The sequence below is a fragment of the Bubalus bubalis genome, chromosome 12 (assembly GCF_019923935.1).
Source record: "Bubalus bubalis isolate 160015118507 breed Murrah chromosome 12, NDDB_SH_1, whole genome shotgun sequence".
In the NCBI taxonomy this organism is placed as follows: Eukaryota; Metazoa; Chordata; class Mammalia; order Artiodactyla; family Bovidae; genus Bubalus; species Bubalus bubalis.
The window spans coordinates 98,414,278-98,438,641 of record NC_059168.1 but is presented as its reverse complement, the minus strand read 5'-3'; the positions used below and the strand labels follow the sequence as shown (position 1 = coordinate 98,438,641).

General features: G+C 55.5%; 1 protein-coding gene across 2 annotated transcripts; it reads right to left on the bottom strand.

Annotated features, from left to right (window-relative positions):
- Positions 1-2,280: 2,280 nt before the first annotated feature.
- URM1 (ubiquitin related modifier 1) lies at positions 2,281-18,316 on the bottom strand. Of its 2 annotated transcripts, none has more exons than XM_006065370.3 (5): positions 18,200-18,316; positions 13,775-13,845; positions 5,510-5,591; positions 3,961-4,009; positions 2,281-3,591 (listed from the first exon to the last, which is right to left on the bottom strand). In XM_006065370.3, exons 1-5 carry the CDS (start codon positions 18,232-18,234, stop codon positions 3,523-3,525), a joined length of 306 nt encoding a protein of 101 aa, XP_006065432.1. In that variant the 5' UTR covers positions 18,235-18,316; the 3' UTR covers positions 2,281-3,522. The 2 variants fall into 2 exon arrangements, with proteins under 2 accessions (XP_006065432.1, XP_006065431.2); XM_006065369.3 differs by lacking the exon at positions 18,200-18,316 and adding an exon at positions 17,986-18,178.
- Positions 18,317-24,364: the final 6,048 nt, after the last annotated feature.

Below are 24,364 nucleotides of genomic sequence, written 5' to 3'. Positions count from 1 at the left end.
CCGGATTCCCAGCGAACCCGGGGAGCCCAGGCTGGGGGCGGGGAGAGGGGAGTCGGGGTTCCCCAGGCCTGACACAGGAGGCTCCCCCGACCTGGGGCGGCGCAGAGACCCAGCGCGGGCTACTCTAGGGACCCCGGGCCGCGATCGAAGGAGACGCACGCCGGGGCGACGGGTATCCCCACGCAGGGTCGGGATCCGCGTGCTTGCTCGTCCACCTTACCGCGGGATGGGCCGCGATCGCCGAGCGTCTGCGAGGTCCGCGCAGCTCCGGAGATCTGGTCCGGTGCTTTACAGGAGCGAAGCGGAACCCCGCAGGAGACCGGGGCCCTGAACTCAGGAGCTTCGCCACTGATTGTCCAAACGCAATTCTTGTACGAGTCTGCGGCCAACCGAGAATTGTGGCTGGACATCTGTGGCTGAGCTCTGGGAGCGACAGGGGCGGGAGCCGCAGGGAACCGAGCTCTGCGCAGGCAAGACCCTTCGGGTGGCGGCTGGCTGGCCCCAGCGCGAGCATCGCGGCCCCGGCCGGGAGCGCAAAGGAGGGACGCCGGTCCCTGTCACCAGCGCCGCCATCCTCCTCTCTTCGTCGTCGTCGTCGTCGTCCTCCTCCTCCTCTGCGGGTGACCAGTCCTGGCTGGCGGGGTCCTCCAGCCGACAGCGTCGTCTCCCCCCTTTTTCAAATTTCGGCCGGGAACGAAGCTGGCATGCCACGGCGGGGCCCAATTGTGGTCCGGAGAGCTCGTCCTCGGCCGGAGCCGCAGGAAGTCGGGGGCGAAAGGAGATGCCGGCGGACTGCGCTTGCTAACTCGTTTTGAATTGATTATAACCTAGCTTCCCCTGCCAATACCCCCAAAACAAACCTAAATCGACCCCTAAATCTCCAATAAACCGACCCCTCCCGCCAGCTCCTCCAGAGCTTCCTCCGGCTGCTGCTGGAGTCGGAGAAGCGTCCAGAACGATGCGCTCCAGCCGGGCAATCGCCTCGGCTTGGGAAACAACTTGGAAAACGAATCCTTTTCATTAAAGACAAATCTTCTGAGATAGTGGGGTTTATTTGTTTATTTCCTCAAAAGTGGGTTCAGGAGTTGCCTTGGCAGGGGGGCAGCTGGGTGGTGTTGGGTCTGAGCCCAGGTCATCCATCCCTGACCCTTAAGTGCTCAAGCTGGAAAATGACCCCAAATGCTGTGGAGTGTGGCCCTGGCGAGTTTCAGGGCACCCCTCCTAGCGTGGAGAACCTGCTTTCCCCAGCAGCGTGTCTTCCTGCCCTACTCCTCAGCAGTAATGCACTAATTCGGGTACTGGGGAGGAAGGGCTAGCCCGTTTCTACCCCTCCTCTCCCCAGTGCAAGCAGGAAAGGAATCCTCTCACCCAGTTTCCAGGACTTGGAATGCTGTGGGGAGGGGTGGGGTAGGGAGTGGATAATGGGGCACCGTAAAGCCCAGCGGGGCTGAAGTCCTCCCTTCCAGGTTACAAGAAGCCGGACAGGCTGATCCTTAAAGCGAGGCTGTCCCTTGCCCTGCTGCCTAACATGGAGACCCTGACCTCAGCACCTAGAACGGCTGGTCACACATCCTCTCTCTTGACGGGCACCTGCACCCACGCTGGCCTTCCCTTGCACCCATAACCTCAACATGGCTACCCCCACCCACCCACACACACACCCAGAGGGCCTTCCTCCACCTGCAGCAGCGCCGGAGAGCTCACCAGCCAGGGGGGCATCTGTCCCCAAGGCCTTGAGAATGAGCACAGCCCCCAGCACTGCTAGGACAACTGTTCGACACTTCCGTCTCACTGCAGAGTGAGAGCAGTTCCACCTTAAATTATTAACATTTAATGAAAAGCAATGTTTGGGGCGGGATGATGTTAATGCCCTATTTTTTTTTTTTTTTTTGAGGTCTCCCTCCAGCAAACAAAGCTTTTTCTCCAGGTCTTGGGAAGTGGGGCTCAGCAGTCTTAACTATGCTTCCTCCATTCCGCGGCTGCTGGCTGCGGCTTGTGGGACAAAGCCTGGCCTCGGACATACGGGTAGGGAAGTGTCCTGGGACCCAGACTGGTCAGCACAGACTGGCCCTGCCACCCCTTCTCCAGATGGCCCAACCATATCATCCCTTCTCAGTGTCTGGATAGTCTGGGTTTCAACTCCTGCTCTTTTTTGGGTGAAGGTCAGTTCTGAAAGCCCTGGGGTGAGGACAGGGAGGGTGGGACCAGCGAAGTGACTGCCAACTGGGGGAATGTGGGGTCCCACCGGTTTCGGTTTCTAAGGATGAAGTTCCAGGCAAGGCCAGTAAACAACTTAGTCTTTTATTTGCCCAAGGCCAGCTGTTGCAGGCATTGAGGCCCCTAGACTTCCAGAAGGGATGGGGGTGGGGGGAGTCACCCTGCCTCCCAGGTGCTGCCTGCCCCATCCTGCTTCCTGCAGGAGATGGGAGAGTAGAGAAAGTGTGCCCTTGCACCATCAAGTATCTCATTTGTGTGTGTGTGTCAGTTGCTCAGTTGTATCCGACTCTTGCAACCCCATGGACTGTAGCCCACCAGGCTCCTCTGTCCAAGGGATTCTCCAGGCAAGAGTACTGGAGAGGGTTGCCATTTCCTTCTCCAGGGGATCTTCCAGACCCAGGGATCGAACCCACATTTCCTGCATTGCAGGTGGATTCTTTACTGTCTGAGCCACCAGGGAAGTCCCCTCAGTTTTCAGATATTATAAAAATTCCATTGTCGTTAGGGAGGAAACTGAGGCACATTGACCCCCCACCCCAGGCCTCTATTTGCCAGTCCAAGGTCTAGCGTACACCCTCCCGCTCTCCATTCCCAGTGGAATGAGCTGCACACAGGCAGCCTTTTGCCGTGTGTGGGGGGGAGGGTTTCAGGAGCCCATCTGGTGGCCTGTGTTGGGGGAGGCTGGCCAGGGTCAAGGGCTGTGGGTGGGGGAGCAGGAGGAGGGGTGTGGTTGGAGGAGCAGCTGCTGTGTGTGTGCGTGGGGAGCAGTCGGTGCTGAATAGGGGACCCCAGCTGGGGTTTCCATAATTATATCAATGGGGGACAGGCAGAGCCCTCTGCTGTCCAGATGGGGAAACTGAGGCGAAGGCTCCTCCTGTCTTTGAGAGGGGAGGGGCCTGCCATCAGCTAGTGAGGTTCATTCCTCTTCCCCAGGAAGGCACCGCAGCCCAGGAGCGGCAGTGCCTTGTCAGCAGTCACTCAGGGAGACACAGGAGGGACAGCAGCTGGGTCACCTGGCCGCACAGACCCCCTCCACTCCGGCCATGCGGAGGGGTACCCTCCCCCACCTCAGCTGCTGGGAGGAGGAGTGCCCGGCTCGGGCGCCTGCCTTCCCCTGCTCACGTGCCCGAGAAAGGCTCATTTTTAGCACCTGGCCTCTTTTCCCTGCCTGGAGGGAGCTCAAGGGACAGAGTAGGGAAGAAAGCAGCCAAGGGGGACAGGAAGATCTGGAAGTAGGGCCCCAGGGGATTGTCTGATTCTTCTGTTCTCCCGACCCCAAGGGGGTCCAGGCAGGGAGAGGGGCCCTTAGCCGCCATGCAGCGTGGAGATGAAGAGGACGCTGTCTTGGTCCTGAAGCTGGTAGTCCAGCTCACCCTGGTCCAGAAGAGAGAGAAGAAGACCGTCAAGGGCACTTTTCCAGTTTTTCCCCGGGGTGTTGAGAGGGGAAGTGGGGCATGGGGGCTAGCTGCTTTGAGAGGGGAGGACAGAATCTATCAGAAAGAAGTGGGTACCCTATCTGCTAACTAGCAAACCTCCAGGATAGAGGGCAGCTCACCACTTCCCCAGCAACCCACGCCTTCCTCACTCAGGGTGGGAGGCTTGAGGAGCCGCCGTCTGGACACCAGGTTTGGACAGAGGGTGACCCCGCCACTCTGGGCCTGATGCGAGGGAGGTCCAAGGCTTTCCTACCACAGCGGTGGGTTGGGGAGGGGTTGAGGGAGGGCTGCTCCCCGAGGTACTGACCAGCAGTTCCCAGTCGGCATCGTTAACCAGCACCAGAATCCCTGGCCGCCTGTGGGAAAGATGGTGGTGAGTAGCAGGGTGTGAATGGCAGGAGCTGGCGAGAGCAGGGGCAGAAGCTTAGATGTTTGGGCTGCAGAGTCTAAGGGGTGGAGGGGCGCCTTTGCTCTGGGGGGTTCCGTCAGAGAACACCCAGGGAGAGGAGGTGACAGGCAAGTCTGAGGGCCAGATGGAACACATGTGAGAACTCCACTGCCACCTCCCAGATCTGGGGCATTGCTTCGCTGAGCATCAGTTTCTTCATCTGAAAATAGGGTAAATCCTAAGTGTCTTCCTCACAAGCTCCCTGGGGAAGATGAAGTAGGATGTCACGTGGGAGCTGCCAGGGAACCACTGGCAGCAGCCTGTCCTTCCAGGGGTCTAAATTCACTGTCCCAGGCCTCCTGCATGTGCATCCTGGGGAGGAGGCCATCTTGGCTGCTCTGAATCAGGGAAGTCTGCCAGTGGCCCCCGAGCCCCTGACAGCCTGAGAGCCGCCCTCCCTGGAGTAAGGCAGGGTAGGCCGACATCTGGACAGGCACCTTACTTAACCTGGTTCCTGCTGGCAAGGACCCAAAGAGCACTGCTGTCCTTGGGGGTGGCTGCCACAGCTGCTGGACCATGACCTGGGCTCCAGGCTGGATGGCAGCCTGAGCCCCCAGGGCCTGCTGGTGAACCTCTGCTTCCGCAGAGGAACAAGTGCCACAGGTGCCCTGCCCACTTCTGTGAAGTATGAGGATGGCCCTGTTGTAGGGGTAAAGTGACTTCTTGGCACACGGAACCTGGATCCTTTCCCAGGAGGCTGAGCTGGGCCTGAGACAGACACAGAAGCTTTGGGCCAGGTGAGGGGTGTCCTCAAGTGAGCACAAACATGCATGTGTGTGCACATGCGTGCAGTGACCCCCTGTAACCCGAGACCTGCATTGTACGGCCCGGAATCTATGAGGCACACTTCAATTTAAATTACATTCAAGTAAAACTGAACACTTGGTTCCTCAGTCACACTACCAACATTTCGAGGTTTCAATATCCTCAACGCCTAGCAGCCACCACACTGGATAGCACAGAGAGAGAACATTTCCATCACTGGGAGGGCACCGTCTGTCCCAGGCTGTCAAAGGATGAGAGAGACCTTGGGGATCATCTTTTCTCAGTGCTACCTGTACAGAGAGAACCGTTGAGCCCAGAGAAGGGAAGTCACTTAAGCAAGGTTCTTTGGCAAGTTTGTGGCATCCAGAAGGCAGGATCTAAGTTTTTGTGTGTTGTTTTTTGGTAAATTTACCAATCTCCTGACCTGGACTTTTGGGGGAAAAAAAAAACAAACCCAACAGTCCAATGTAGTAACAAGAAAACTGAAATAAACTTCCACAGAGTTGGGCAGCAGCAGCCCTTCCTTGGAGGGCTAAGAAGAGGATCGAGGGGAGAGGGCCTGGAGGAGGCGGAGTCTGAACCAGGGCTTCAGACCTCCTTCCCTCAGCCCGCCCTCCTTGGGGAAGGGGAGAAAGGGACTCACACGCTGTCTCCTTGGATGAACAGCTCTGGCCGCTCTTTTAGCAAATTCTTCTTGATCCAGACAAGGAGGCTGCGGATATCCCCTGCAGAGGAAGGCACAGAACAAAACTAACGTCAAATTCAAGTGCTTCTGGCCCTGAGGGCCCTGCCTGGAGCAGGAGGACATGCCCTTGGGGCTCAGAGGGCCTCTTTTAGACCTGGCTGCCATGGCGCCTGGACTTGTGGTTTCCAAGGTGAGGAAATGGAGAGACCAGAGAGGTCTTCTCAGAGGCAGTGGCACCTGGCCTTGCTGAAAGCTGTAAGAAGAGGTAACGGGGACTCAAGGTGGATAGTGGGCGGAACAGTCACGTCCGAAAGGGCAGACACAGACCTCCACTCACGAGGCCTAGGAGATTGTCTGACACTGCCAGGGGCAGGCTTCTCAGAGAGCCTCTCCACCTCTATCTCCCCAGCCAGTCCCAGATGGGGAGCATTCAGCTTTGCTCTGGGAAGGTCTGCATATATTTCCCTTTGTGAGGGAAGAAAAACAATTGCTGAGCTGATAACATCAGTTAATTTCCTCTGGCAGAAGGAGAAGGATCCTTCACCAGCCAGAGATGCTGACAAATCACAGTCCCTCTGCTCCCCACTTTGCAGAGCCCTCTAGGCCAGGGGCGGCTACCAGGGGGAAGCGAGAGGCTAAGGTCAACACAGCCTCTCCTGCTCGGCTGGACACTGAGACCTGCCTCTGTGTGGTTCTGGGGCAGCCACCAAGCTCTGCACCTCATCTGGAGGCTAGAGGCCACATGTCCCCAGGGCCACCTCTCCTTTTCTGGGGGTCAGGTCCCAGGTCACGCACACTATCACCCCTTTGAAGGCTATGGCTCTCAATGATCCACTCCTCAAGCAGAGCATCCCTGAGGCTGCAGGACTTTTCTCTCCCTGAGAGGACAACTAGTCTCTGGGAACCCAGCAGGGGGCTGGAGGTTAGCCATGCGCCTCCTGAGTCAAAGTCTCAGAGGGGACTGCTGTCCTGGGCCTGTGCCAAGACAAAGCTCAGGGGCTAAGATGGAGAAGGGCCCACGCACTGCCTTGGTTTCCCTGACTGGAGGCAGACTCCTAGCATGCAGGCCAGGAAAAGGCTGTGGGTCAGGAAGGGGCCCGGCTCTCCCCAGGCTAGGCCCAGCGCGTGTCACCCACAGCACCAACCTTGGGCAGGGTTTTAAGGCACTCTTACGGGCCTGCCTGCCACCCCCTCAGGAGGCAGGCAGGCTACACCCTGGATGGCCTGGCTCACTCTGCTCTGTGCCAGCTCCCCTGGATCGTCTGCCAGCAGAGCACAGGGCCATGGGCAGTGGCCACGGGCTAAGACTGCGCCTTTCCATTTTAATTCCTGCTTTTAAACAAAGCCGACTGGAATCCTCAGGGTCCCTGGAGCGGGCAGGGATGGGGCGTGTTGCCTCCAAGTAGCTGTAGTCCATTTCGACTCCTGGCTGGGTTCCTCCCCGAGGCCTGGGTTTCAGAGGTTTCCCCGTGGCCTCCATCTTGGCACTGTCTGGTAGGCCGCCAGCCCATACATCTTGTGGCCGCTCGATAGAGCTGCTGGGGTCTGACACATCCGTCAGCCAGCCCCCGCGGGCGGGGCTCTGACTGTGTGCGTGGTGCTCAGAGGGCCTGGGCAGGGCCTGGCCTGAGGGCCACCAGCTGCACCTCCACAGCCCCCGCCGGCCTGTTCCGAACCAGGACTCCCTGGGTCACCGCCCTGGCTCCCTCTAAGGAAGGACCTGTGCTCTGCTCTCGTAGGCTGAGAGCGGCGGGGAGGACTAATGGTCATGTCGGGGTCATCCCAGTGACGGCAGCGTCATGGTGTCCCCGAGGGCTGGGCCGGGGGGGCGTCTGCTGCGGGTGCTGGCTCATTTATCATGATGCTCCTCTTTGCTGAGGTCATTCCCTCCCTCCTCTGCACCCCCCAGGCCTGCTCACATTCTTGATAGCCTGTTACCATGGTGAGGCCACCGCATCACCACCCGTATTGTTCCCCCATGCCTGGATTTGGGGGTGGGGAGAGGTGGAACTCCCGACTCCCTTCGCAGGCAGCAAGGGCCACTTGGCCTGGCCTGAAACACACCCCCAGGGACATCTTGCTAGGCTTGCTGAGGCCCAGACAATATGCAAATAGCCTCCAAGCCAGATGGTCGGCTTCCAAAGGCGCCCAGGGGAGGAGGAAGGGTTAAGCAGAGTCAGGGGCTGGTGGTGGCTTGGGGATGGCTCTGGGAACCTCACTGTCACCTTCCCTCTCTGCGTCCTCCTGCCTTCCGTGGCTTCCCATGGTGGCTGCCCTCCGGCGATCTCAGGAAATCGCTCGGGAGACAAATATTTACTGAGCAGCTACTATGTGCCAGGTGCCACGGAGATGGCGGAGAACAAGCGGACACAGAGCCTGCCCGTGTGGAGCCTCAGTCTGGCAGGGGAGGTGGACGGTACTTTATTAGTCGTGACAAATGCGCTCTCCTTTGTGTGGGAGCAGAACGAGTTTTTCTGAGGGTGTTCACCTTGAAGCTGCGGCCCCAAGGATGAGTCGGGTGGGATGGGGGAGCAAGCTAGGGCAGAAGGAAGAACATATGGGAAGACCTGAGGCAGGCTGGAATTGGCAGGTTCAAGGTGATAGAACTGAGAAGGCCGGAAGGTCAGCATGAGATGCAGCCAGGGAGGCAGCCTTGGCTGGACTGCGCAGGGCGTGCAGGGGCCTTGAAGAGGGGCTGCTGGGGAAGAGGGCCCCCTCCTCGGGAGCCTGAGCCCTAGCACACAGCATAGAACCTCGCACACAAAACGCCCTGGACACATTTACTGAGCACATGGGTCTGAGTTTGACTGTGTCATTTCCTAGTTAAACGACCATGGGTAAGGAACTCTCTTCAGCTTCCTTCTTTGTAAAATGGGAATGGTAAAAATGCCTCTGAGGGGTGTTGTGAGGCTCAAATAAGATGATCCATGGAAAGCTCTTGGCACTATGCCTGGCATGGCCATGCTGTAATTCTTCAGTCAGCCAGAGGAAGAACCCTTGTTTCCCTTGCTGCCCCCTTTAGATGTTTAGACTCCTCAGAGGCTCCCTGGACAGCCCCAGTGGAAGGACTCATACGCTGAGGGCACGCAGCACCAGGGCAGGGAGATGAGCACAACCCCATGTCGGGTTTCCCGTGCAGAAGGCCTCGGGACCTGGCCTGCCCACTGTGGGAAGAGCAAGTGATGGGACGGGGCTGCTGCTCTCATGGCGGAGTGCTTATGAGTCTGGGTTCTGGAGCTGGAAGGCCCTGGGGTGTGTGCTAGGCGGCCCTGGGTAGAAGTCACTTCGCCTAAGTCTCAGCGCCATCCTCGGACAAGGGAGGGATAATAACCCAGGTCTTGAGCCAGTGGCAGGCCTAGCATGGTGTCAAACAGACAAGACGAATGTCAGTGATTCAGGATTCCTTATCCCGGGGGCTGCCAGAACCTTCCCCTAAAGGCCGCTGGGAAAGGGCACCACGCACACCCCCTAGACCTACAGAGGCTCCCACCAGAATCCCATGCCCCAGTGGATTTGTCCTTGTCTGGGGACAACGACCACCCACTGTGGCGCCCCCCACTCCCAGTGGTGTCAACAGAACTTCCGGTCTCATCTGATGTCGCACAGCCGACCCTCATCCAACCTCTTCTTGCAGGCGTCCAAGGGGAGATTTTCTCCCAGCCTGAAATCTGGCTTCCGGTCCCTCCCACCCACAGAGCCTAGCTGGGCCTAGGGACCACCACGCCAACGGTGCAGACTCGGGAGAGGCGGTCCCCTATGTCTTCTCTCCCCCAGGTTAAGCTGCTCTGGTCCCCACCAAGTCCACCAGGCTCCAGGACAGGACTCTGGGAGTCTACCCCAGGCCTCAGCTGAAAGGGGAGAAAAAAGAGCTGGGATGGGGGGAGAAGAGAAGAGAGGGTAGAGGGAACATCAGAGGGTCCATTTACAAGTGAATGGAGGTAAGAATGGAGCAGTTTGTGGGCTAAACTGGCCTCAGAAGGAGGTTTACAGATGTGCGAGGGGACGCTCCTCATTGTTTAATTAAGCAGAAAGTGGATCTTTTCAAAAGCAATTTTGCACAGGGACTGGGAGGGGTGAGGGGGAGAGGAGGGTGGTGGGGAGGGGATCAGCAAACAGGCCCCAGAGCGGAGAAAGGAACAGCTGGCCCCAGAGAGGCTGTGAAATGCATGCTAAGCAGTTTAAAGCGCCTGGGAGCGCCCAAGCCACCCCTGCCTCCCGCGCCAGACTCCCTTTAATACAAAGGCGGGGCTGAGAAGCAGGGAAAGGTGAGGCGGAGTCTCCTCCTGGGACCAGGGCAGGTAAGGCCCATGCCGGGACCATCGAGGTTCGGGATTTGCTCCAGGCCCCTGACCAAGCCTGGTCTTCGAGCCTTGAGTTGAAAGGATCCTTGATGCATTAAAAACCAGCTCCCAGTTGCCAGGCCCCAAAGCCGGTGGGTGCCTCCCAAACTCAGCCACTCAAGGCCTGTTCAGTGGAGGTGGCTGTTAAGAACCCTCACCTCCCTGCACAGGCAGCCGCTCACTGGATCAATGCACCCTGCTTCCCAGAACCATGTGCTTAGATCTGGAAGCAACTTTTCCAAACTGCAGGTGTCAAACTGATAACCGACTCGTGTGCGCTCGCACTCGGTCGTGTCCGACTCTGCGACCCTGTGGACAGCAGCCTGCCAGTCTCCTCTGTCCATGGGATTTCCCGGTAAGAATACTGGAGTAGGGTGCCATTTCCTTCTCCAGGGGATCTTCCCAAGCCAGGGACTGAACCCTCGTCTCCTGCACTGGCGGGCAGATTTTTTATCAATGAGCCACCTGGGAAGCCCAATAATGAGCTCAAGACAGACTAAATCGAGTCCAACCTCCCGCTTTACAGGTGGGATAAGAGGCCCGCAGAAGTAACTAATTTGCCAGTGCATGCTGCCAGGGTGCCTGTCTCGCCATCCCGCCCTCTTTGGCCTTTCCCAGCCTCTCATTCCAAGTTGGCCGGGTTGGAAGCTCTCCACTGGCCCAGGACCCAGGGCCCTGGAGTCCCCTTGTTTGTGAGACTTGTCACAATCCATAATCTTATGGCCGCTGTTTTCTCTGCTGGAGTCTCCAAGACCTGCTTGGCCAAGTGGCAGCCCCTGGGCTGGGAAGGCTGCCAGATGGCAGATCTGGGCATGGGCTCGGGGAGGAGTGAGGCTCTCCCTGTGGCACCAGGCCCCTGCCCTCCTGTTGGGCTCTGTGTGCCAGGGTGAGGCCTGGCAGCTGCCAACCAGCTCTGCTGCTGTGATGTGACCCACGCCTCTGGGCACAGCAGGGCCCAAGTGGGAGCCAGAGGTAGAGACCCATGGCCAAGGGCCCAGAACTAAGCACGTGGGCCACTTCCGCTAGCCTCCCGTGCTTCCTTTCATTTCATCCCAGAGAGGGGAGGAGAGCCCCCTACCTGCCCCCGAGGCAGTAGATGAGGGATCCAAAACCTGGGTCTTAGGGACTTCCCTGGTGGTCCGTTGGTTTAAGACTCCATGTTTCCAATGGAGGGGCCTTGGGTTTGATCCTCGGTTGAGGAACTAGGATTCCACATGCCATGCAGTATGGCCAAAAGATAAAAATAAAAACAAACCTAGGCCTTAGCCAGCTTCCCTGCTTGAGTAACTCTGGACAGGTCACTCTCTCTGTGAAGTTTGGTTTCCTTGTCGATAGATAATATCTACTGGGGTCATTATGAAAACTAAGATCAGTAGCTGTTGGAGGCATGAAAGTGTGAAAACTGGAGAATATCCTGCAGGTCTGAGATGTGATGTGATTCGGGGAAGCTCTTGGGATAAATGGTGATGGGATAGTGGCACCCTGCAGGATGGGGTGACCCTAGCATCGGATTCAACCCCAGCTCTGTCAATGACATAAGCACATGGTCAAGGGTAAGACCTTGGACATTTCTGAGTTTGGGTTTCCACTTTTTTTTGGGGGGGTTCCACTTTTTAAAGTGGAAGTAATGATAGTTACCACCTAAGAATCTGTGACAATCACTTGTACCACACACTGGGGTTCTGCCTACCCTGTCAAACTCAACCTGTGCTGAGGACACTGGCCTTCCCTCAGGTCCTTGACCACCACGAGGCCTTCTGCCTGGGGGCTTCACAAGTACCGTCCTCTCTACTTGGAATGGGCCACACGCACCTCTGCTCTCCCTCCAATTTGTTAGGTTGGCTTCCTCCCGTTCCTCAGGGCTTTCGCCTCAAAGTCGTCTCTCTCTCTCTCTTTTAGTGCCGTGCAGCATGCGAGATCTCAGTTCCTGGACCAGGGACTGAACCTGGGCCATGGCACTGAATGTTCCGATTCCTAACCACTAGGGCACCAGGGAATTCCCTCAAAGACACTGCTCTAAAGAGGCCTCCCTTGCCACCCTGGTGTCTCACTCAAAGCACCCTTTTGTTCTGATGCCAGTGATGACCACTCGTGCTGTTATACATCTGCGCCTTTACTTCTTCACTGCCTGGCTCCATTTCCGTTCCTCTGTTAGCTCCATTAGCGCAAGAACCATATCAGTTCTGCTTAAGATCAAATTGGCACAAAGGAAAACACGTGTGTGTGTGTGTGTGCGTGTGAGAGAGTGTATGCATGCGCTCAGTTGTGTCCAACTCTTTGTGAACCCCTGGACTGTCCAGGCTCCTCTGTTTACAAAATTTTTCGGGCAAGAATACTGGAGTCGGTTGTCATTTCCTACTCCAGGGTATCTCCGACCCAGGGATTGAACCCACATATCTTGCACCTCCTGCACTGGCAGGCAGATTCTTTACCACTGCGCCACCTGGGAAGCCTGGCACAAAGTAAAACATGTGTGCATGTTCAAAAACACGGGTGCCAACCACAGGAAAGAATAAAGTACTTTCTTCTACGACTGACACTTGGTGAGCGTTCAGTCAATGAATAAATGAAAAGGACTGGAATTATTAAACTTGGGCACCTTCATGCAGAGCAAAAGCAGGAGGAAACAAACCCTAACTTGTGATGTTTTAATAACGTCCTTGATAAGTCTTTAAGGCTGCATCTTTGAGAGGCTTCTGACAGCCCCTTGTTTCCTCCCAAGGCTGCAAAGCCATCTGTCAAACTAAGAAACCATCACCTACATCATCTTGGAACTTCCCCCATCAGGGACACAATTCCACAGTCCTGACGTTTAACCTCAGCCTCATGCCCACACCCAGCTCCACGGGGCAGCACCCTGTACCCTAGCCTCTGAAGGTGGCACAGAGACCCACTCTATGCCACTGCCCTTCAACCCCAAGGGAGGGTCAGAGACAGCCTTGGTAATGGGTGAATCTGGGCAATAACTGATACCTGGCAGATGCATGTCCAGTTCCAGAAGAATCCTGTCAAACCTCACTTGACTTTCTCTACTGCCCACCTCCAGGAACCTCATTTCCCTGGCTCCCCATACAACGGACTTCCTCTTCTTCCCAGAAGTATCTCAGCCCAAGGTGAGATGGGCTGCCACTCCTGAATGTTCTGCTCTTGCTAGGGCTGCAAAGCCCCTCCACAGTGGCAGTGTCCAGCCCCTGCCTCTGGGCTACGCTGCTATTTAGCCAGCTGGACCTCTGGAAATCCTCCTCCCCCTTCCCCCAGTCTGAAGGCAGGGTCTGTCTGCCAGTGCCTGGTACATAGTCTACGGCATGGGAGGTGCTCAGGTGCGTTTGCTAAAGAAAAGACGAACAGGTATTTGAATGAACAAATGGAAAAAACCCTCTGTCTCCCTTAGTTAACCTCTCCCCTCCAACCTCCTTGGCTAGACACTTTTCTCCTCATTGAAATTCATTTAAGTCCATCTGCATTGTTCCATTCTTGACAAAGGTTATCTCCTTTGTGAGGACACCCCTCTGCGGCCATCCAGTGATGGCAGAGATGCCTGGTACGGCTGGCTGACACCTTTTAGCAACCCTGAGAGATAGGGATTACCATCTCCCCCTTTCACAGATAAGAACGCAGAAGCTCAGAAAGGTGAGGTGACCAGCCGAAGGTGCTAAGGGGATTCAAACTCAAGCCTGAATACACAACCTGTGCTTGGAAGGACGCAGCGATGCCATATCTTCCCTACAAAGCTGGCTGAGTCTGGAAAGTACGGAGGAGACAACCGGTGATCTCTCTCCCTTCCTCCCCACGGCCCGGGAAATCCTACCCACTCTCACTTGACCAGGCTGAGTGACCTGTGGAGCAGCTGCTGCTCAATGGTGCTCAGAGAGCCCGTACTCACAGGGTTCCTCCTGTCCAGGCAAGGTGACCTGATGCTTCTTCACACCGTCGAACAGGAGCTCCGCACCGCCTCTGCAAAGGAGGGCCAGAGAAAGAGCCTCAGAGACCGAAAGCTGAGGAGGCTGGCACCAGGTGCCCAGGAAATTCAGAGACCAACGTTCAGGAACACCTTGGATATCAGCCATCAATTCTCAAATGTGGCTTCTTGATATGGTAAAGCAGGACAGAAATAATGTTTTTTAACATTTAAGTACCCAAATTTTCAGACTCTGCTTTGACTTTTCTGAATCAAGAGGTAGCTTAGCATACAGGGGCAGAGCATAGGCCCTGAGGTGGAGACCAGGCCCCACTCGGGCCTGACTGGCGAGACCCTAGGCATGGGATGACATCTTCTCAAGCCTCAATCTTTCCGTCTGCAAACATGTTGAGGAGCTACCTCACAGCACACCGGAGACCCTGGGTATTTTCCTAGGGCCAGGTGACACTTTGAAATTCCCCTGCCTGTGCCTTGTCCCCACCCCTGCTGCTGGCCTGGTAGGCAAACCAAAGTGCTAGAGAGTGAGAGACCCCCACTGGACTTAGCAATAATCTTGCCCTTTACAAAAACATTCGTCGTCTCATTTCACCTTCATGGAATCCTGGGGAAGGAAGGAGGGAGGCAAATATTATTAACTCCGACCAACAGAGAAGCAAGCTGGGGCCAGGAGAAGTTAAGTGATTTGTCCAAGGCCAGATAGGCAGTGGCTGAACTAGGATTTGAATTCTAACTGGTTTGTGGCAGAAACAACTGACTCCCCAGAAGGTCAGGAAGCCCCTTGAGGGCAGAATCTGGCTCACTTCTAGGTCCCAACACCTGGCTAAGGGAAGCCTGGGCCAGCAGAGAGGCTCCGCCAAGTGCAGATGCCAGACTCCTGGTGCGGATACTCGGGCTCTCCCAGCGCCACGCTGCTCCTCCCCCAGCGTCTCGTCTCAGACCTCACATGGACCTTAACTGGGAAGCCTTAACAGACTTGAGACGGGTGCAATGACTCCCACCCCACCACCCTTCCCCAGTGCCGGAGAACAGAGGTGTCCTGAGACGGTCCACTGGGAGGCAAAGGCAAGGCACGCATTGTCATGGGGGAAACATGGGGCGACTGTCATCCAAACAAGGTCACGCTTTGTTGATGCAGAAATGTGGAGGGGGAGAGGAGGCCCATCTGTGGCCGCGCGCAGGGCCATTTCAGCTGCAAGCCCATACAGAGCCTCCATTTATCCCCTTCCAAGAGCCCCACTCTCTCTTGGGTAGGGGCTGGCACATGCAGCAGCTGGGGTGGGGGAGGGCGACAAGCAAGGGGCGACAGGAGTTGGGGGGTCAGAGGAGTGGGAACTGGAAGCGCTGGCACCCAAGCAAACAACCCAGATTGGCCAAACCTGGTGGTGCCAGGCGCAGAGGCCAGCGCTGTTTTCCCTTCACAAGAGGATAAAGAACCAGTCTGGCTCAGCGACTGACCTGTCACTGCTGGGTTTGCCAGCGCCCAAGGGAGGGGCTGGCATTTCTGTGGTCAGAACACTTGGAGGGTAGGAAGGTGCACTCCCAGCCTCTGAAGTGACTCAGGGAGGCAAGAAGGGGACCAATTTGGTCCCAGAAGAAAACCAAAGCCAAACTCTCGTAGGTCCTACAGGATTTGCGACTCAAACGCAATTAAGGCATCACAACCCAAGATACCTCATCTTTCCTCCGCTTCCCAGCTCTTGGTGGGAGGTGTCTGTTGGTACCAGTGAGTGGTACAGACACTCTTCAAATGGTCTTCACTTTTTGAAGTTTACCTTCATCTTTTTATCTGATATATTTTACTTTTGTTCATTTCCCCTCTACCTATGGGGATGCAAGTTCTGCCTAAAACAGGGCCTGGTACACAGCAGACACTCAAGAAATATTTGCTGAAATGAGTGAACATGCCCATTTCCCCACTTTTTCTCTGACCCTAATGGCATTCCCTTCCTTTGCCAATACCTCCTGGACTCAAGGAAGAGAAAAAGGGAAAAGGAAGAGGGACTCTCCTCTGTGGGCTGCAGTGGCACCACACACACCTGTACCACCTACACTGCATCCTCTGTGACCTGAGAAACGGCTCTGGCAGGACGAGGATGGCAGGCCCGGTCAGTGATAGGCGGGAGAAAGGAAAGCAGCCTTCCAGGGTGTCTACGAGAACCGGTGGGGCTGCAGGGCCACAGCTGCTCACGGGAAAGAGGCAAAGGCCCAACCCTTTGGAATCTTCAAGGATCAGGGTGGCACTCGGGGACAAAAGGGAGAGCCTGATGGGCAAACCGGTTTCTCTGCAAATCTACTTAAGTTCAGGGTAAAGGGTGAAGGAAGTGGGCTAAGAGACAGAAAGTTAAAGAAAGGCCAAGGGGAGAAACAGGCACTGACAGAGACAAAGAGAGAAGGACTCTGGGTTTAGCCTACATATTGGGCATTCCTGCTTCCCAAGAAGCTGCAGTTCTCATGGGACCCTGTGGCAGTGGGTGGTGGGAACCCTGTCTTGCCTTGCTGGTGTTCACTATTGCTCTTGGGGTAAGGGAGACCGAGATGGTGGAGCCAGAAAACAGGAACTCCAGCACGTCTGTAAGCCCTGGAGGGCAAGGACCACGTCTTCCTCATATGACTTCCCCACTGCTGCCAGCACAGGACCTGGCAGACAGAAGGCATTTCTGAAGACAAATGCCACGTCTGACTCAGTGAACATGAAAGGTAAATCGGCTGTGGGTGGTGGTGGTGGTTTAGTCACTAAGTCGTGTCTGACACTTTCCGACCCCAAAGACCATAGCCCGCCAGGCTCCTCTGTCCATGGGATTTCCCAGGCAAGAAATACTGGAGTGGGTTGCCATTTCCTTCTCCAAGGGATCTTCCTGACCCAGGGATCAAAACTTCACAGGCGGATTCTTTACCACTGAGCCACCTGGAAAGCCCAAGCCAAGCTAACTGTAGATAAGCCTCAACACTGGTCATCTGTAGCTTATCCGTCTTCAGCTCTGCTGAGGCCTGTCAAAACAGCAGGGACCTCCTGGAACCTGCAGGCTATGGGGGATATAGCTGGGCAAAGGGTCAATAAAGCAAAATAGTCAGGTGGCCAGACTAGCACAGTTCTAATTGGATCCATGGTGCCAGACAATATCATCAATTAAAATGCAGTTAACATTCATGAGACTACCCCCTCGTAAGGGACAGCAACGCTGAACACTGGAGGGCATGGACAAAGTTCTATTTATCTTTGTACCCTCTGTGCCTGGCTCGCTGCCTGGCACATGGTAAGCACTCAATAAATGACTGGTGAATGGACTATGCAATGAAGGGAATCCATGAAAGAAACTGGGGGCATCCAATAGAAGGAAAGGCATTTATAGGCAGAGGTTTCCGATTCCCATCCCAGACTTTCCCTTTCACATAAGCCTTGGCTTGTTTATCTTCACACACACAGACAAATCTAGTCCCAGCTTTTCCACCTGAGTCTAGAAATTATACCGTCCATCTCTTAAGATCTGTTTCTCTGCCTTCTCTCTAAGCTTTGCACTTTTTTCTTTCCCCCCAGCTCTGAAATCACATGAAAAACCTTCTGTAAGAGGTAGAAGAGAATGCCTTGAGGAGATTTCCTCCTTGGTCTGTGTTTCTTTGGTAATTAGCGTGTGTTCCCCCATCCTGCACTTTTTATCTTGAGCATTCTGCAGTGGCAGAGAGGTAAAGAATCTACCTGCCAATGCAGGAGACCCAAGAGTCAGGTTCGATCCCTGGATCAGGAAGATCGCCTTGAGAAGGACGTGGCAACCCAGTCCAGTATTCTTGCCTGGAAAATCCCATGGACAGAGGAGTCTGCTGGGCTGCAGTCTATGTGGTCCCAAAGGGTCGGACACGATTGAGTGACTATGTACACGCACTAACCCTGTACTGTCAGGGTTAGTCTTCACTACTGTGCTACCTAGCCCCATATCCCCACCTGACTTAAAACCTGCAGAAGGCACTCAGTAAGTTTACTAAATGTACCGGAAAGGGTTCAGGTTTAACACCCTCAAATCTTCGGAAAGGTTGGTCTGTCTCGGTCCTAGGAGCTCAAATGCCAGACACACGGGCCTGCTCCAAAATGGAGCTGGCAAACAAGGCCGGAAGGCCTGCGAACAAGTCACACCTTTTGAGTCCCGTAGGGCGCAGGGCATGGAGGAGTGCCAGAAGCATACCTACAACTCCCGGATATGCGCATCTATTCCCGGACATACGGCCTCGTCGCCCAGGGAGACCGAACCTCAAGCTCTCCCAGGCGGATGGCGTAGCTCAGGGAAGTTGCCGGGGGCCTCGGCGATTCGGTGGTGACAGGCCCCAAGGCAGAGGGAGGGGAGTTCCGGGCCCGACGACTTCAATCCATCCCCACGGCGCCCCAGCTCTGTGACTCACCCGAATTCCACCTCCACTGACAAGGGCGCTGCCATGTTGAGGAAGCCGAGCTCACAGGAAACTCCCCTCAACTTCCGGCTCTACCCCCCCGTTTCCGGTTTCCGCGGCCGGAAGAGGCGGGGCCGAGGAAACTCTCCTTCTCAGCTATTGGAGGAAGGTTTGGAGCCGGAAGCTGAGGCCGGAGGACCGTGGGCCCTGTTAAGGGGCGTTTTGGTTGGTCGTTCTGTTTCTTTTCGGGACGGCGCTTAAACAGCTAGGGCCGGAAGCGACTGACGTCAGCCACAACTCGGCGGAGGAGAGACCTGGCATTTTTGCGCTGTGACCGTGAGCCACGTTCCGGTTTATCTTGCATTAGTTACCATATTACCTTCTGTCAGCACACCGCTTGGACGAACCCGTCCACTTGTCTTGAATTATCAGTGGCATCCAAATAAGCTCTCTTGAGCCATCGACTCGCAATCCAACCCCCCTTTCGCCGTCGATTTAGATTTCATTCATTCAGCAGATGTTTGTTGCACGTCCTCCGTGTACCTGACATTTTGGTCGGTGCTAAAAGATGCCGGTGGTGAATCGGATCGGCAAGGTTCCTGTCTTTAGGGCACTCACAGTCTCGTAGGGGAAACGAATCAAATAAACATACTAATAAGCGTAATATCTCAAACTGAACAATGATCCGGCATCATAAGAACTTCAGAAAGAAAATGGGCTGCACTGGACTTGGGCTGAGCTCTAAAGCCTGAGGCGAGCTAAGTAGGTGGATATGAGGAGAGAAAATCCGCTAGGAGCATTCCACCGAGAACGGAAAGTGCAAAGACTCTGGGTAGTAGGACATGCTGAAGCACCAAGAGAAGGTAGAAACTGGGGAGCAGAGGGCCTGATAGGACATGAGGCTAGACATGTAGGCAGGGGCCAAATCATGACTGTGAGCCAGGTAAGAATTTCAGTCTCTTATCCTAAGAGCAGTGGTAGGCCTTGGAAGGATTTTGGGGTGGGGGTGTGTTTGTGTGTGTGTGTGACATTATTAGAACTGTGTTTTAAAATGTCCTTCCTGGGACTTCCCTGGCGGTCCAGTGGTTAAGATTCTGTGCTACCACTGCAGGGGGCCCAGGAGTGGGCGCAGGTTTCATCCTTGTTCAGAGAACAAAGATCCCCCATACTACGTGGGGGCAGCCTAAATAAATAAATAAGTAAAACATTCTTCCTGGCTGCAGTGAGAACTGGAAGGAATAGGGAGGGCGATAGGGAGACTACTGGAACCTGTTACAAAAGCCCAGGGCAGCTAAACCACACTTCCAAAACCGAACTCATCGTTGGTAGCTTAAGGTAGTGTACCCTGGTGGTTAAGGGTGGATGTAAGGATGTGGTCACCGCTAAGGGCTCAGAGTTCAACTGCCAGCTTTACATCCATGTCCCACCACTTGCCATGTGCGTCTTTGGTTAAATCCTTTAACATCTGTGCCTCAGTTTCCTCGTCTGTGCAAATACCACTGAGCCACTTCACACACACACACACACACACACACACACACACACATTCTAAGATATTTCATTGGCTCCTCCAAGGGCTAGAAACCTTGCCTGATTCACCTTAGAGCCTTAGCTCATGGTAAGGAGCTTTATACATTGTAGGGGTTTGGTAAGTGCTTGCTGAATTAATGAATGAAGGAATAAGAGAACACATATCAATTCCCTTCTCAGTCATTCACTGGCTTCTCTTTCCCAACAAGGTAAAGACCTCTGATTTGATGCCACCTTTAGTTAGGCCATGTAGAGTTGAGTATTTTCTAACTCTGCAGACTGCTGCCTGCTGAGCTGGCATGGGAGAGCTAAGGAGCTTTTGAAAAGCTTCATTCATTTGACAAACATTCATTGAGCACCTATTAAGTGCCAGGCCCAGGGCTGGTACTGGGAACACAAGGGTGGACTTTTAAAAAAAACCAAGGGGTCCCTGCTTTCCTGGGGCTGATATTTTGGAAAAGACACATGTGAAAATGGACCACACAGTGCAATCAGTTGTTATGAAGGGCGAACGTGGGACCTGTGTCCAGCCCCAGGGTCAGGCAAGGTTTCCCAAAGGAAGTCACATCTAAGCCCGAGTCCCAGGAAATTATGGGAGGTGGAGGTGGCAGGAGAGGACAGGTAGGGAGGCCAGAGATGTTCGTTTTTCCCAGAGAAGTGGAAACCCTTCCCACATCACTTCTAGGTAAGTCAGCCCACTCTGAATGCCTGGCTCTCATACTTAGAAAGTGCTTCCTCCGACTCCAGCCTACCTAACTCAACCTCCTGTTGTGTGCACTCCTTGGGACCCTATAGACCCCTGCCAGGCTCCTCTATCCATGGGATTTCCTAGGCAAGAATACTGGAGTGGGTTGCCATTTCCTCCTTCAGGGGATCTTCCCAACCCAGAGATCGAACCCCCATCTCTTGGGTGTCCTAAATTGGCAGGGGGATTCTTCACCACCTGGGAGGTAAATTCTTGTGCCACCTGGGAAGCCCTCAGCCTCTTGTGCTCCTGTGACCTCAGTCCTGTCCTATGCTTTCTGACCCTGTGGACTGTAGCCTGCTAGGCTCCTCTGTCCATGGGATTTTACTGGAGTGGGGTGCCATTTCCTTCTTCAGGGGATCTTCCCAACCCAGGGCTCGAACCTGCACCTCCCACTTTGCAGGCGATTCTTTACTGCTGAGCTACTGGGGAAGCCTCAACCTCCTGAAGAGAAGTGAAGTGAAAGTTGCTCAGTTGTGTCTTTGCAACCCCATGGATTGTAGCCCGCCAGGCTCCTCCTCTGTCCCTGGGGATTCTCCAGATAAGAATACTGGAGAATTCGTCTGCAGAGGGTCTTCCCGACCCAGGAATTGAACCGGGGTCTCCTGCACTGCAGGCGGATTCTTCACCAGCTGAGGTACCAGGGAAGCCCCTCTCAACCGCCTAATCAATAGCAACAACCATTTTTTAACGTATTCTTTCAATGAGTAATGACCCCCGACTCTGCACCTGCCAGGTGCTTCGCATGCATGACCTGCTTGATTCCTCGCAGGGGCTGTTAGCCTCCATTTTCAAATGTAAAAACTGAGGCTCAGAACCGGTGACTCGTTTACGGACCCCCACATGTCAGGCCTTAACCCCAGGCTGTCGTGCCTTCGGGACCCCTGACCCTCACCGCATCCTGTTGGGCTCAGCTCACCCAAATGCCTTCCTCTGGGACCCAGGCAGAAGAGGGGTGTGGACCCAACTCCTGTCCCTCCAGCAGGCCGGCCAGCCAGGCATTGGGCTGCATCCCTTCTGAAGCTCCAAAGGGAGACAAAGGCGGGGTCTGCGGGGGAGACAAGGGCGCGGGCGCCCCCCTGCCCGCTGCCCTTTGTCTCCCTGCCTGCTCCCTCGTGCGCCCCGGAGGCTGGGAGGCGCCTCTCGCAGGCTTCCTCCTCCCATTCTTGTGCTAATTGGGTGTCAAGCTGAGATCAGTGAGAAAGGAATCCGCCCTGGCTCGGGTTAAACTGCCGCCAAAGACGAGGGCTGAGCCCAGAATATCATTAGGCTGGGAGGAAGCGGGGCCCCCCTCCTCCAGCAGAGGGGTTGGCCACGCATTCAGGCTCCTTTGAAAGTCGCTTGGTCGCCCCTTCCCTTACCGCCAGCGCCTCAATAGGCCCCTCGGCGGTATTTAACCTTCTTCCCAGGAATTGAAAGTGATATGCCAAGCACTGGCCTAGGCAGCCACTTGCCTGTCCAAGGGCGGTAGGACCTCCGGGGATGCTCAAGGCAGGCCTCTGGCAGCCTCCCTGGGCTCAGATTGCAGATGGGAATACTGAGACTGGGCAGGGCGGTGCCTCCCAGCGCTGTTATTCACAGGCCCTGTGGTCTGGAGAGATGGAGCCTCTCTGAGCCTCAGATTCCTCATCTGTGGAATGGGGATAAAATAGCTGCTTTGTGTTACGGATTTAATGATGATGGTCAAGTGCCTGGCGTCGCATCCAGCACATAGGAAGCGCTCCACTCCTGGCGGCTGTTAGCAGGTCAAAGGAGTGCGTTTGGGCTTATAGAAGGGTTTCCTGGCAGAGCTCCCAGTCCTCCAGGTGTGCAAGGAGTGCCTGCAGCAGATTCACTTTGCATACCCTGCCTGGACTCTTCCCCAGCCCCACCCCTGCAGCCCCACGGGCCCTTCTTTCACCTGCGCTGCTCGCCCTTCACCTCCAGACCTTTCGCTGCCCCTTCTATCTGGGCCATTCTTCCCCCTCCTCTTCTTGAATGACTCTTCCTTGAAAAGCCTGTGGCCATGAAACACAGCTTCCTCACCTCCTACCCCGGCCAAGACATGGGGTTAGGGTGCAGCTTAGCACATGCCCTTGGCTTCCTGACTGGCTGCCCCCTCTCCCCGGCCCCCAGACAGTGGGCTCCCTGAGGACAGATCTCACCGTGTACCCCCAACCCCGCCCCTGGCACAGAGGCCTTTTGAATCTGCTCCACAGATGTGTGGACACAGTACTTTGTAAACTGTGTAGACCGCCAGGCTCCTCTGTCCATGGGAGTCTCCAGGAAAGAAGACTGGAGTGAGTTGCCATTTCCTTCTCCAGGGGATCTTCCCGACCCAGGGATCGAGCCTGTGTCTCGGGTGTCTCCTGCATGAGCAAGTGGATTCTTTACCAACTGTCACCAACTGGGAAGTCGAAGCGCCATGTAAAGGTCAGGAAATGCCCAGTATACAATAACTCTTGTGAATTAACCTCACAAACATGTATCAGGCACCTGCTACCGGCACGGGCGACAACTCAGCCATGGTCTGGAAGGCAGCCGGGCTCAACACTCTACCACCATGCTGTACAGCCTTGGTTTGGGGTGAGCAGAGGCAGACAGGGGAGCTGCGAGGCCCAGGGGCCCCCCAGCCCCAGCCCTTCTTGGAGGGGCTCGGGAAAAGGGGCTGGTGTGGAAGTGGGAAACTTAGGCCTAGGCTGGGATCTTAACACGGGAAGATAACAGCACCAGTTCCTGGGCTAGATCTGCGAGCACAATCGCATTACATGTCCACAGCTGTCCTGGGGCAGGGATTCCTGTTGTGTTTAGTTGCTCAGTCTTGTCCAACTGTTTGCAGCTTCATGGACTGTAGCCTGCCAGGCTCCTCCATCCATGGGATTTCCCAGGGAAGAATACTGGAGTGGGTTGCCACTTCTTTTTCTAGGGGCTCTTCCTGACCCACGGATCGCACCCATGTCTCCTGCATTGGCAGGTGGGTTCTTAAACCACTGAGCCACCAGGGAAGCCCACCTAGACCATCATTTATAGGGGAGGACACTGAGGCTCAGCCTGGTAAGTGGACTTGAGAGCAGACCTGAGCAGGAGCTTTTGACCACCATTCCTCTATATTGGGTCTTGGTGACTGTGCTCAACCAAAGGGAAGGAACAGGCACCCCTGGGGGCTCCTTCCCATCGGAGAGCCCTCCCATTGGTGAAGGTTAAAGACACAAAGCTTCACCATCAGTCAAATCCAGCCCCTTGGAAGCCCAATCAAAGGCCCACCACGGAGTCCTCTGCGCTGGGTCCCTTGCCTGGGGGTCAAGTGGGGACTCTGTCCCTCCTTCCCGCTTTCCTTGCCTGAGCGTGAAGGGCTGGATCCGATTCTGCAGCACCCACGTGCCCTCTGCTGGTCATACTTGGGCACTGCACCCTTGCCTGCCACTCCCAAATCCCACCAGGTTATCACCGCCCTCCAAGGGCCAACTCCAGCTCTGCTGCCCCCTCACTTCCCCCAAGAGTGGCACCATTACTCCACTGTCTTTCAAAGGTCACCCTCCAACCCCAGGAGGTACCCCAGACTTATCCTGGCCACCTATCACCCAGTCAGCTGCTGGCCTGGGGTGTGGCTCACAGTTGGCTCTACAAGCATGCATGGCATGGAAGCTGCCTTCTGCACCAAGGAGGAGGCGGTAAGGGCATGGGGCTGGCATTGCAGTCCCCAGTATGCACTCTGTGACCCCAGTCAAGTGACGGATGGTGGTAAGGGTTAAATAGTGAAGATGAAGCCCTGGGGTGCGTGCCCTGTCTGCAGCTCTGGCTTGGGGTGAACGGTCTCCCCTCCCCAGCCCCCACCCCCACTTCCCACTGGGCTGAGCACTTCTAGCCTGGGTGTGACTCCAGGGATGGGCTCCAGGGGACAGCTGGCCCTCCAGACTCACCAG